The sequence below is a fragment of the Salvia hispanica genome, chromosome 1 (genome assembly GCF_029641045.1).
Source record: "Salvia hispanica isolate PSC_SH4W2 chromosome 1, Shi_PSC_v1, whole genome shotgun sequence".
NCBI classification, from domain to species: Eukaryota; Viridiplantae; Streptophyta; class Magnoliopsida; order Lamiales; family Lamiaceae; genus Salvia; species Salvia hispanica.
The window spans coordinates 27930402-27944649 of NC_142692.1; the positions used below are offsets into that span (position 1 = coordinate 27930402).

General features: G+C 35.4%; 3 protein-coding genes and 1 pseudogene across 3 annotated transcripts; 2 read left to right on the plus strand and 2 right to left on the minus strand.

Annotated features, from left to right (window-relative positions):
* Positions 1 to 2388: 2388 nt before the first annotated feature.
* Positions 2389 to 6046, minus strand: LOC148933539 (protein FAR1-RELATED SEQUENCE 5-like). Its single transcript, XM_089060533.1, has 4 exons — positions 5851 to 6046; positions 3903 to 4635; positions 3205 to 3637; positions 2389 to 3117 (listed from the first exon to the last, which is right to left on the minus strand). The coding sequence occupies exons 1-4, from the start codon at positions 6044 to 6046 to the stop codon at positions 2389 to 2391; spliced, it is 2091 nt and encodes a 696-aa protein (XP_088916659.1).
* Positions 6047 to 7579: 1533 nt separating this feature from the next.
* On the plus strand, positions 7580 to 9556 carry LOC125220947 (protein FAR1-RELATED SEQUENCE 5-like). Its single transcript, XM_089060539.1, has 3 exons — positions 7580 to 7589; positions 8180 to 8942; positions 9085 to 9556. The coding sequence occupies exons 1-3, from the start codon at positions 7580 to 7582 to the stop codon at positions 9554 to 9556; spliced, it is 1245 nt and encodes a 414-aa protein (XP_088916665.1).
* LOC148933540 (protein FAR1-RELATED SEQUENCE 5-like) lies at positions 9553 to 10539 on the plus strand. The gene has a single exon (XM_089060540.1). The coding sequence runs from the start codon at positions 9553 to 9555 to the stop codon at positions 10537 to 10539; it is 987 nt and encodes a 328-aa protein (XP_088916666.1).
* Positions 10540 to 11629: 1090 nt separating this feature from the next.
* Positions 11630 to 13966, minus strand: LOC148933541 (uncharacterized; annotated as a pseudogene).
* Between the last annotated feature and the right edge of the window lie 282 nt (positions 13967 to 14248).

Consider the following 14248-nt stretch of genomic DNA (forward strand, 5'->3'; position numbering starts at 1 on the left):
AACACATAAAACAGAAGAGTATGATTTCTAAATTGCTTTCTAACAGTGTATCGCATTATTTTTACTAGTATGTGAAATTCTAACATATATTAAAAAATATGCAGACTTGAACTTGTTTATGACGATGACGTTGTAAAAGTTACAAAGATAGAAATGTGTTCCTTGATACCTAGAAAATTAATTGTGGTTGGCGTTATAGATGCATGAGCTTCCTACCTCAACAATATGGAAGAATTCCGATCACTGTACTCATCAAGACGACTATTTTTCACCACTTATCCATGTGTAAGTACAAATTATTTAAATTAAATAATATTAATTGTTGTGAAAATCCTAACTATGTTAATATACAGTTGTATACGATTGTTACAAAGCCTCAAAACATGGATGTCAGCAAAATCATTGCAAACTTCTGCAGCAACTTGGACAGAGAGGTGAAAGAAATACCGAATTTCAAATGGGAACATGTGGAAACGGTACAAGCATCATTCTGAAGTATCTTAATTTTTTATAAAGTAGTAATTTGAAAAAATGAAGTTAAAGCTATACTGTATAAACCTATGAAGTAGTTAATTGCCAAAATGAAGTAATAAAACTTAATAGTGAAGTAATAGACTCTAAATATGAACTATCTATTTACTATTTTGTGCTCAGCTGCTGTGTTGTTTCATATTCTTCAGATATTTAACAATACTTCATTCTCCCAATTTTTTACTTCATTCAAGTGATCTTTTACTTCATTATATAGGTCTTTTTCCCCATATGTGCGAATGAGCATTATTATGGTATTTGCTTTTGCTTCAAAAGAAATGGAATTGCTGTACTAGATAACTCTAAAAATGGCGACGACAATGATCTCACAACCAATTATAGTGACATTCCAGAGACGTTGGTTTGTATTCTTCACATATGATTTAATTTTATTACACTTACATATGATACACAACTAAAAATAACATATATTTTATTATACACGCAGAAATCATATTTTTGTCAATTCCTCACCAACATTGGTCTTCACAAACAGTGCAAGACAATATCCAATGCTAAAATGCAGAGATTCAAAATGCCATGGAGAACTTCTGAAAATGTTGAAGACTGTGGAGTATTTCTAATGCGCCACATGGAAACATACAAGGGTGAGCGCGAAGGTTGTTGGAACTGTGGTTTAAAAAAATCAAGTTCAGGTGTTCTCCAAAGCTTGAGGGCCAAGTATTGCTCTGCATTGATGTTAGCAAATAACAACCATACAAGCTTCAACAACAAACAAGTTACCGAAGCATACTATAAGCAGGAAAGCAATAGCCATGTAATAGATGTTGAGAAAATGATTGCAGCATATTTAAAGAAAAAATGAAGATTTTAGCAGATTAAGTTTTGATATATACATAGATCTGTTTTGAACAATTCAAAATAAAGTACTTCGCTTATTAATGTTGTTCTATATTAGATTTAAATGTTGCATTGGATAATAGATATTGTTCATTGGGTAGTTAATTTGTACAATGAAGTAATAAATTATAATAATGAAGTGGAAATCTATAATAATGAAGTATCAGACTTTTATTATGAAGTATCCATTTACTGCGTTGTATGGGTTTATGGTTTAAATTTAACTGCTGTGATCAAAGTTCAGTGTTACCTTGCCTTTTATTAACTCTATTTGAAGTAATATTTCAGTATTATGAAGTAATTGTCGTAATGAATGAACAAGTTTTACCTTACCTTTTATTAACTCTGTTTGAAGTAATATTTCTATATAATGAAGTAAATGTCGTACTGAATGAACTATTTTTTACCTTGCATTTTATTAACTCTGTTTGAAGTAATATTTAAGTATGATGAAGTAACTGTCATACTGTATGAACTATTTTTTATATAATACTACTAACATCTGTGTTATTTGCTCATATAAATGAACTAAATATTCTATTTAATGATATAATAAACTCATATCAATCAATAAGCTAATGATCTGTTTTCATAAAATGTTTAAACTAATTCAAATTCAAATTTTAAATGAAATAAGAAACTACGGGTCTGAAGTACTGAACTTAAAAAATGAAGAACAAAACATATACCACTGAAGTAATAAACGACAAAACAGAACTACTGTTAGAGAAAAGAACAACAAGCATCAACATTGTTGTTTCCTCTTTTTCTTCTTCTTCAACTCCTGTATCTTGTCACAATTCCTTGAATCATGCTTACCAATCTCGCCACATTTGCCACATTTCCTTCCAGGCTTCGACAACTCTCTTATTTCTTTCTCAAGGCGTGAAAGACGTCGATCAGAACCCTTGGTGCTGACAACTTCTATTTCACTAGGGACTTTTGATCCATAAAAATTCTCAATCATCTGTCTCTTTTCACTTATAGACAATACATTCAGCAAGTACTTCTTTTTTTCCCTTCAGCCATAATATGTCTAAATGCACGAATTTTATCACCATCTCCCTCTATAGGCCGTGCGATATCATAAAAATCTGCATGCATATCCTTGTATTCCTGCTTCGTCTCATCCACAACAATAAATGACTCAATATTATCATCAAAACCAAAATGCACAGCCTTAACAAATTTAGACTTCAACCAGCGTCCTCCATGTAACTCATCAGGGACTAACTTCAATTTTTTGTTTCTCAAGATCCAAAATATGTGACTGCAAACGAGCCCAAGCCTCTCAAACATCTTACAACCACATGCATATGAATCACAAGAAATTGAGTATGAAACTGTCCAGTTCTTTGAGAACTTATCATTCAACACATAAATCTCATTCTCACCAACGGTTGACACTGTCACCATGGTGACATTATCTACTGCTTCCTCAATCTCACTCTGAATTAGTTTGAAACCACTGTCACTGTAAATTGTTGATGCATGCTTCTCAAGAGCCGAATTTGTTTTCAAAGTTGGAATTGTGTTAAAATCCAAATATTCAAGCCTATTATTGTTGCTCCTTTGACCATCCAATGCATTGTTGTAATACATAAGAAATTCAACAAGATTAGATCGAGACTTGGAGTACCTCTTGAAGAATATGTTCTGAGATTCAGATATAGATGTGGTCTTTATCAGTGAACTCATTGGAAAATCCCTAAAATATGCAGGAACCTGTAGTTCATCAAGTAATAAAAATACTTCATATATTGGCTAATATACTTCAGCAGACAAAATATGTTTCCAAAGGAGGATACGTACCCAATATTTTCGTGAGTCAAACATAGAGGTAAACCACTTATTGTCCTTAAGCCCATATTTTTCCATTACATTATTCCAGGATTCTTCAAATTCTTCAGGCTCTATCAACTCAGACCAAACACAACTATTTAACTCCTTTTTCAAATCTTCATTGCCAAGTTGACTCTTTGGTAACTTTTCCACAACTTTAAACATGATGTGCCACATGCACCATTGATGTCTTGTATCAACAAGGACTCTTTCCACAGCAACCTTCATTCCCAAATCTTGATCAGTAATGATCAATTTTGGTGCAGAACCCATGCATTTGACAAAACGTTCAAACAACCATGAGAAAGAATCGGCATTTTCCTTAGATAATAAGCCTGCACCAAATGTTACAGGTCTTCCATGGTTGTCTTTTCCTGTGAACGGTGCAAATATCATGCAGTACCTGCATTAAACCAATTCATCAAAAAGATTCAGTAAATGTTATGCAGTACATGAATTAAAAGTTAGTTCATTCTGTTTGGTAAATACTTCATCTTGTCGGAGTTTTACTACATTCAACTAAGAATTCTAAATAATTATGCACTCACTTCATTCGAGTAGACTATTAATTCATTATTGACAGTTACTAGTACCTAAAGTAAATGTTTCATGCATATGCATGTTGATCACATCAATAATCATTTTACTATAAACAACATACTTCATACCTGTTAGTTGAATAGGTTGTGTCAAACGATACTATATCACCGTAGAGATGGAAATTCTTCTTAGCAATGGGATCACACCAGAAAAGACGAGTGAGCCTATCTTTGGAGTTCACCTCAAAATCATAAGTGAATGCTGGACAATTCTCCTTCTTTCGGCTCATTTCATTAAGTATCATCTGTGCATCTGCCCCACGAGTAAATGCTCTCAAGTCGCGCCTATAGTTTCGAACTTCTACAACCGTACACCCAACATAATCCAACCCACCAAGAACCTCATTCAGCAACTTAAAAGTCAACGTAGGATCTATGTTTGCACTTGCACAATCTAATATAAATTTCTGATGCATTAGATCAATGTTGCGATTCAGCCTCATGAATCGCCTATGGCATCCCTCAACCATATCATGATTATGTTTTTCTTCAAACTGTTTGACAACATAACCAATTCCCTTACAAAACTTAATCCCAATTTTAGACTTGCAAAAACACTTCCTAGAAGAACGTCTGCGTTTTGACTCATGCCCTTGCATTTTATTTTTCTTCTCACCTTCTCTACTACACACAACATATAACCATGTGACAAGATCCCCCTCCTTCTTTGATCCATGTTTACGAGTGTCAAACCCAACATGCCGTGCATACTTATTATAGAACTCAGTAGCATCATCAAGTTTAGGAAAAATCTGTCCTACATAGGGCTTTAGTTGGGATGGACAATCAGGTAGGTATGACACTGATATAAAACATGCAAACTACTGTCAGTGGAAAATTAAAACAAACAATTTATGTCTACAAATTTAGTTCATTATGACAACAGTTTAGTTCATTTAGCTGTTTTATTACTTCATTATAACAACAATTTAGTCGAATTAATGGCATACTTTAATGTGCAAACAACACATCAGTTAAAGATGTTACTTCATTATAATATTTTATTAATTCATTTTTACAGCGATTTACTTCATTATTATGAATTATTACTTCATTTTAGTAACAAAACCTAACTGTATAAACAAATCAATGATATTACTTCATTATCATAATTTATTACTTCATCGTATCAGTTTATTACTTCATTAAAAAGAATATGTAGTTCATTTTAATGTGCAAACAAGTCAGCATATACACTACAATAATATCAGCATTTAATATTCAATAAGAACAGAAGTTCAGTTTTAATGGTTATTACTTCAGGATAACTTAACTTTACTTCATTATAACAACAATTTAGTCGAATTGATGGCATACTTTAATATGCAAACAACACATCAGTTAAAGATGTTACTTCATGATAATATTTTATTAATTCATTTTAACAGTTATTTACTTCATTATTATGAATTATTACTTCATTTGAGTAATAAAACCTACTGTGTAAACAGATCATTCATATTACTTCATTATCATAACTTATTACTTCATTTTATGATTTCAATACTTCATACTAAATAGATTATAATTAAAAGGAAAACAGATCATTTATATTACAGAATCTTATCAGTTTATTACTTCATTCTCATGTTTATTTACTTCATTTTGGTAATAAACCTAACTGTATAAACAAATCAATGATATTACTTCATTATCATAATTTATTACCTCATTAAAAAGAATATGTAGTTCATTTTAATGTGCAAACAAGTCAACATATATACTACAATAATATCAACATTTAATATTGAATAAGAACAGAAGTTCGGTTTTACTAGTTATTACTTCAGGATAACTTAACTTTACTTCATTATGAGTACAAATCGCATATACACTACAAACATGAAAAAAAATTGTTTTACTTCATTAGTTCTAAGCTCATGGATCAGCGTTCCAACGTTGCAACGTAGTTTTTAGCTCATTTTTCCGACCATTTACTTCATTATTAATATGATTACACTACAAACATGAAAAACATAAAAAATAACACATTACTCAATTGAAAAAAGTCATGAACCTTCAACTGTGGTATTATCTGATTCTGTCTCTAAATCTGAATCAGAATCCGTATCAAAAAGAGATCCTCCTGGATTAGTAAGATCAGCCATAATCGATCCAACATTGTTCGATGTAGATCCAGTTGAAGTAGATCCTAATCCGTCTTCAACCGCGGAATTTGTTGATGTAGATCCTAATCCGTCGATATTCTCCATGAGAGTCAGAATATTGCCAAATTGAAGAAGAATTCGTGAATTAAGGCTCAGCTCCACCCAATTTGTCAAGTGCGCCGCCGCCGCCGCCGCGGATTGATCCCCTCCAACAGCTTTTGATGAGCCCGAAACGAATGAAACACAAATTGAATTACGAAATTGGATTGAACGTGGAATGAACGCAGATCAACGCAGATTGTGGATGGCGGATTGAAGAGATCGACGCACAGATCGTGAATTGCGAGAGAAACACGTTATGTATGTGTTATGTATGTGTTAAGAATTGATTTCCTAAAATACTCCTCAGCAAGTTTTTATTGATTTAAATATTAAGTTAAATGCAAATTAATCCTAACCACAAGATTAAGAAAATGAAGGGCCCTAATTTGGTCTCTAGTTCGGCCCTTAAGAATGGTTCGACATTGATCACAACTCTCTCTCTCTCTCTATATATATATAGGGATGTACTAAGATGACAACCCTCTTTATTGTAACACCATACCACCATTTTAGGCCATTGGATCTGAAAATCGTGTGCTTGTCATGCTGCCACGTGTAAAAACACGGAGGGGTAAAATAGAAAATTTCTAATTTTACGTTACCAGATTGCAGTGCTGTTCATTGAATATTGCAGTCTTACCACAACAATATTGCAGTTTACCACGACTGCAATATCTAATACAGTAGACTGCAAACCCGTGTTTTTTCACGAAACTTAATCCTAGGCGTCCATAGATGAAATCTAACGGATTATATTGGTGGTATGATGTTATTTTAACTATGGTGGCACCCTAGTGCACCCCTATATATATATATATATATATATATATATATATATATATATATATAGGAATGTGATCAAATGAAAACTCTAAATATGGTACAAACTCAAAACTATGATCTGGACCATTGAAAAATGTCAACAGATCACAAAAAAAACATCAACAGAAAAATGTCAACAGAATTTCAACGGTAGTCAATGATTGATGCTGTGTTGATATTGTGTTGATACTGTGTTGACATTAAAATCTTAAAATTTTACACTGTGTTGATATTGTATTCAAACTGTGTTGAAGCTGTGTTGAGGAGTTTTGAGTTTGTACAATATATAAGTTTGCATTTTATCACTACTATATATATATATAGGGATGTATTCAAATCCTTTTTGCATGTTTTCTTCAATTGTTCAACTCAATCTGGACGGTTCAATATCAAGATCTTATGGCCCAAAATAATGTGATATTGAATTAATTATAATGCTTAAAAAAAACGTCTAGGGCCTTTTAGGAATACACAATCTTGTTAGTTATGGTAACTAGCGTGATTCTCTCTATCAACACATCACACCGGTTTCTCTGAATGAATTAGACGAATTCTTTCTTCTATCTCCAAACTCCTTTCTTTTCTGCTCCGTTTAATATTTCGATAACTCTCTCCAAGATTCAAGTGTTGAATGCATTGTTAAGTTGGACAAATTTGTGAATTACAAGAACCGTAAGAAGTTGCCTTTGCGATTTTTTTTCTTATTCTCCAACAATGGAAGAAGGTAATTTAATATCTTACATTCCAGAAGTATTGAACGTTGTTATAATCTAAAAAAAAAATGATTTCTGAATAGTTGGCGCTTCTTTATTTTATTTCCGTAGGGATTATAAATCGTTGCCGCTAGGGTGTAGTATCAGTGGCCCAAGTCGTCGAGTTTCAGTTATCTCCTCCAGTTTCAGTGATTACTGCTAGGGTTTAGATATCATATTAGCTAAGTTCAGTTTTTACTGCCAAACATAATGCACAAATATCTACATGTAATGTAATTTATCGAATTAATAATGGTCGATTAATGTAATGTAATGTATAGATTTCAGTGCAGTTATTTGGTAATTTTATACGGTATTATTGGCAGTGTTTTTTTTTTCAATTTAAATCCTTACCCCTAGGGTTTTTTCATTGTTGGGGCTAGGGTCTAGTATGTAAGTAAAACGTATGCCGTCAAAGTTGACGAGTTTTAGCCATTGCTATAGGGTGTAGTTCTTATCTCGACTATGGTTTAGTATTAGTATTCTATGTAATTAGTAATGTACGATCTATGTAATGTAATCCATAAGTTTCATAATATTTTTTTATTATGATTTTATGCAGTTCTCGTTGTACCTGATTGTTCTTATGAGTTGAAGCCGGTAGTCGGTCTCAAGTTCCAATCGCTTGAATTTGCTTTCGCTTTCTACGATGTGTATGCACGGGCTGTTGGATTTGATACACGCAAGCAGGGAACAAGGAAGACTGACGATGTTATTACTTGGTCTTATGTGGTGTGCAATAGGGAAGGCAGCAAGAAGTCTAATGGCGATGACCAATTGAATGCACGGTCCGGTTTCTCTATGAAACGCAGACGCTTATCCAAGCGCTGTGGTTGTAAAGCAAGCATTTCGTTCAAGTTATTCTCCGAAGGAGGGGTTCCAGGTTATACTATTCAGGAGTTCAACGAGGTGCATAACCATTATATGGTTGAATCAGAGCATCAACAGTTTATGTCACTTAATCGACAGTTGGAAGATGTACACCACCAATTCATCCTTGACTGTTCGAAGGCTAACATAGGTCCTACTCTTACGTTTAAGGTGTTGAAGGAAATTCTCGGTGGATTTGGTCGTGTTGGTTGCAATGTTGGGGATATTAGGAATGCTTCTCGAGACATCAAAGCATACGCACATGGGATTGACGTACAAATGGTGTTGGATGATATGGCTAGGAAGAAGGAACTGTCCGACGCGTTCACATATGAGTATGAAGTTAATGATAGTAACCAGTTGGTGGCCCTGTTTTGGTGTGATGGTTTGATGAAGAGGAATTACCATATGTTTGGTGATATTGTGACGCTTGACTCTACCTATAACACAAACAGGTATGCATTATTTACTGATTATACTGCATTACATAAGGTTACATTATAGCAGTTGGATTTTTACATGACTCTCTGCATTACTACGCATATGTTATGCATTATTTGTTTCGAATGATTCATCTTATGTGCTTGTCATACATAGGTATTGTATGATCTTCACACCATTTACGGGAAATGACAATCATGGGAGACCCGTCACTTTCGCTGCAGGGTTGGTGTGCAGCGAGAAAACAAGTGCTTTTGCTTGGCTATTCAAACATTTCGTTGAATGCATGGGTGTTGCTCCGAAGATGATCGTAACAGATCAAGATTTGGGTATGAGGTCAGTGATTGAAGAGATTCTTGTCGGGACTCGCCACAGATGGTGTATGTGGCATATTATGCATAAGTTGTCTGTCAAGGTTCCGGGCAGGTTACTGAGGGACGATGATTTCAAGAAAGAATTCAATGCATGTGTATGGTCGGACCTTCTTGAACCCGAAGAATTCGAGGAACAGTGGAATGGAGTTGTGGAACGTTATGGACCGGAAGACATTAGTTGGTTCAACACGTATACGACTATCAGCAAATCTGGATACCTGCGTATTTCAGAGATTTTCCACTTGGCTCCATGATCAGGACTACCTCGATATCTGAATCGGAGAACAGCTTCTATAAAAACTTTTTGAAGCCACACGCCAACATTGCCGAATTCTACTTGAATTTCAACAATGCTCTGGAATTTCAGCGCAATAGTAGAACAAAGCTTGACTACCATGATTCAACTGACCTGCCTATCTTGGCCACTGCCTTGCCATTTGAGAAACATGCTTCGACGATGTTCACAGACAGTATGTTCAAGAAAATACAAGAAGAAATTGTTGAGGGTAATGATAGATGCCGAGTGTTGGGCTTTTCTTCTACTGATATGGTGGACACCTACAAATTTGGAGACAACCAGCGCAATTCTTACTATGTGAGACAAGACAAGAGTGACGAGTCCTACTCGTGCGATTGCAAACTCTTTGGTAGGCAGGGATATCTGTGCAGCCATATATTTTTTTTGTTCAGGAACAATGAAGTGAAAACAATTCCGGATAAATACTGCTCAAGTAGATGGATGAAGACCCCGTTGGCCAAGGCTGTCCATGGTCATGTTGATGACAGTTTACCCACCATGTCCATCGTTGATGAAAGGCAAAGCGTCGCAAAGCAAGGGATTATGCTGTTCTATGGTTTTCTTCGTCGCTTTGAGCCGGACATTGATGTGCTTCGTGTATTTGTATGTGGACTGGAAGAACTTGGTAATTCACTCCAAGATGGAACTCCTACAACGTCAGCCTCTGAAAAGAGGAGAATGATTGAACAGTTTTATGGAATGGAACGGCCTGAAGTCATAAATGTCCATCCTCCGGATGTTGTGAAAACTAAGGGACACGCTAGCAGCTCAGCCAGCCGTCTGATTTCGAAGAGAGAAAAGGCTGTAAAGGAGGCTAGTAGGCCTCTTAGACGTTGTAAGGCTTGCGACGAGCTGGGACATCATGACTCTCGAAACTGTCCCATGCTTAAAGAGATGGAGAACGAGAAAGAGCTACGGAAGGGAAAGAGGAAAAGTTGAACGTGCATCTGTTATCTTGGATGTTTATTTTTGATTTTCCCATTGTCTTTATTTCTCACTACATTCGACAATTCTGGGTTTCATATTAGTTTAAAACATGGCAGTTAGAAAGGTTTAAACAACGAGTGCATTATTACTCAGCTATAGTGCATTGTTTACCACTACAACAACATTATTAACTAATTGCCACTACGCTTCTGTTTTTATAAACTGCAATGACTTTAATAAACACCAATGTTGTTGAAACTACATTATTCTCTCTTTTTTGCCCATTATTATCCCCATACTACAATTCGAATTTTTTGGTTCAGTACAAGGTACACCTTGTGCATTATTTAATCATTACATTACATTATTAAAACCAATTACTTTCAACTACATTATTATATGGGACATGTGCATTATTAGTGGCATATCTTTCATTAATAAAAATTGGTCAAATTATTATATAAAAACTGTACATTATTCTTTCCTTATGTTGTATTCTGATGGTCTTGTTACATTATGTAAGTCGCATTATACCTCGAACGATCGAATGTATCTACTAAATTTAAAGGTATAGTACTAAAGATAATACTTTTAGAGTTGATGCTCTCATAGATTAATAACAAAACGTGAATAAAATTCACCTGCTTTTACCCAAGTTAATCCAAAATAGATTTAAAATGTCTAAAACTATCCAAAATAGATTAATAACAAAACGTGAATAAAAATCACAAGCTTTTACCCAAGTTAAACCAAACTATCCCATCGAAATCCAGATCATCACTCCAGCCCATATTGATCGACCCACCTATCAAAGTTGAACTTTGCGGGCTTTACCTTCCAATGGCTACTTGCGGCAAGTTGGTTATCCTCATGTTGTTTGTTGTGTGGACATGTGAGTAGTGTCTTTGCGAACTTGATGCGCAACATGTCCAAGCTCTTGCCCCCCTTTGGACCGAACCCACATTCCCATTCCTTCTCTCTCTCGCCAAAGTATGTCTCCATATGGCGCATCATATACACCCCAGCCTCCACTGATTCTATGTTGTTCCTCCAGGGCATTGTTACCACGTGTGTAGTGCATTTTTTTATTTGCCCCGCCAATTTAGGATTTTTGCACTTGCCAATCGCATCGGCCAAAAACTTTTTCTGCAGAAAGATATAATGTGCGTTTAACGAGTAATAATGAAAGTTATCAGCAGTATAATGTATCCTGAAATTATATAGACACCAATAATGAAATTGAAGTGTATACCAGGCATGATGGTGTTTTCCCGTATTTGGCTTGGAATCTCATCCACATCGTCAATAAAATTCAATATCTTGGGCTTGCAATTTCCGTCTGCTGGTGTCTCAATGACAACATTCTCCATCATAAACATAAACATTTTCTTAAAATCAGATCCACCATCAACATCTTCCATCATCAACTGAGCAATATCTACAGTGGTCATCTTAAACCGTGTTTTGTTACATCTTTGTGCAACATAGTCGTTGAACCCAAAGTTGGATTGCTTTCCCTTGGGACGGTGAATACGCGTCGGCCCCCTTGGAAAGCCCAAAGTCAGGTGGACGTCCTCCTCATCAAGATTTAGGAGTTCCCCCCATCCAACTTGATCTGGCAACGAGCTAGGGTAAAATTTTTAAGAACCCAGTATGCTAGGTAACCCGGTAGCTCCTTTATATCGAAGCTTAGAATAGCTCTGAAACCAAGTTCATACACCGCTTCTTTCTGCCTTGGTGTTAGCCTTTTTATGCAGTCCAGAAAGTCCGTTGGTAGTCGACAATATAGATGGTCCACCTTCTTCCCTCGTTTTTTCCACTCCTCCGCCTCTTCGTTCACTGAACTTGTCTGTTCGTTTTGTTCCGCCAATCTCTGCTGAAATTTTTGTGCAATCGCTATTGGGATTACATCATCAACAGCTTCTTCCAGGTCAACCCTTGGTTGCTTCGCTGCTACAGAACAACAAATGAGTTTTATGCGTTGAAGCACTAGTATATCACATGATTGTAATGTTTTGCATAATACATAGTAAATAAGGCACACAAGCACGAAAATAATGCACACATGGCCCACATTAATGACATCGAAATAATGTACAGATCCATTTCTAAATAAGGCACACAAGCACGAAAATAATGCACACATGGACCACATTAATGACATCGAAATAATGTACAGATCCATTTCTAAAAATAAAACCATAAGAATAGCAGTACTGAAAGAAAAATAATGCACAGATACTCTAATGTAATGACTAATACTGACTAAATAGGTCTAACCGCTCCATTTAAGGTTTTGAATCTGGGCAGTGCATAATGCACACAAACACAGAAATAATTACATCGAAATAATGTACAGATCCATTACAATGATGGGGTCTATAAGCATATCAGTCTTGAAATTGAAATAATGCACAAACAATCTAATCAAATGGATAACACTACCTAAATAATGGCCAAAAAGAACAAAACCTACCCTTGTTGAAGTGGATGAATGAAGAAAAAACATCAAAGCTGTACAAATCGCTGTTACAGTTTTCATTGTCATAAGCAATGTACCAATACGTCCATAAAATGCAGCACATACAGTTCAATAATGTAAGAAACATTGTGTATAAAGAATTTGTACAACCAATTTTGTCAATAATGCACAGCTCCAAAAAAAATATCATAACGCACGCCCCTAGTACAAGAATTAAAGAGCAGAATGCAACACAATCCTCACCGACAGACTGGGTGGGTGGGGATTTGTATGGCCGACCTCGTTTTGTAATTGTTGATCTTTAAGACGAAGAAAATATCAGCTTTGTAACGATTTCTATTAAACAATTGAACAACTGTGTTGTTCTTGCACAAATTCCACAAAAAAACAAGAATAGATTCGTCAACAAACTCAAACAGAGCATATGCCTAAACCGTACGGAAACAATTAAATCCCATGTTTAATTGAAACTTCGACCAAGCTTTAGAGAAAAAAAAAACGTGCTTTTGTTTGGGGAAACACCGGGAATCGTCGCTTCGTCAACAAACTCACACACAACATATGTTTAAACAGTAAGGAATCAAGTATAAACCATGTTCAATTGAAACTTCGTCCAATTTTTTGAGAAAAAAAGTGCTTTTGTTTGGGGAAACACGGAGAATCGTCGATTAGAGGGGAATCTTACACAAAATCGACGCTTAAAGCACGCTACTCTGTTGTCGCTCGCTGACGTAGGAAGACTTCAACTGAGAATCGTCGACGGGTGGTTGTTTAGACGGTGGTCAGCCAGTTTCGGTCGAATACGATACAATGAAGTAGAGGAGACCGGCGGCTAGGGTTTTGAAAATGTGTGGAATGGAATTATCGTTTATGATCGTGGAGTGAGAGATTTGGAGGGAGAGAAAGTGAGTAGAAGGAAGGTGAATCGATATCCCGCTTAATTATCGCACCTGCCATTTTGAATCGTGTCATTCATTGTGTGTTTACATAATTACCCTTATAATGCATCAAATGAATATAATAATGCAACACGGACTCATATATCAACTGCAAATCTGGACCGTCCATAATCTAAATCTAATGGATGAGATTGTGTTGGAACTTAACTCTAAGGGCTGAGAAGGAGTTTAATGCTCCCATATATATATATATATATATATATATATATATATATATAGGGATGTGATCAGGTCCATAAGTGAAATTCTGTCAAAAATCAAAGCAAATCTCAGCCATTGG

Coding starts and splice junctions, on each gene's coding strand:
- LOC148933539 (XM_089060533.1), bottom strand. CDS start 6,046: ATGGAGAATATCGACGGATTAGGATCTACATCAACAAATTCCGCGGTT. Junction 4,636..5,850: donor AGATAATACCACAGTTGAAG/GTTCATGACTTT, acceptor GTTTTATATCAG/TGTCATACCTACCTGATTGT. Junction 3,638..3,902: donor ACAACCTATTCAACTAACAG/GTATGAAGTATG, acceptor GGTTTAATGCAG/GTACTGCATGATATTTGCAC.
- LOC125220947 (XM_089060539.1), top strand. Junction 8,943..9,084: donor TCTACCTATAACACAAACAG/GTATGCATTATT, acceptor TGTCATACATAG/GTATTGTATGATCTTCACAC.
- LOC148933540 (XM_089060540.1), top strand. CDS start 9,553: ATGATCAGGACTACCTCGATATCTGAATCGGAGAACAGCTTCTATAAA.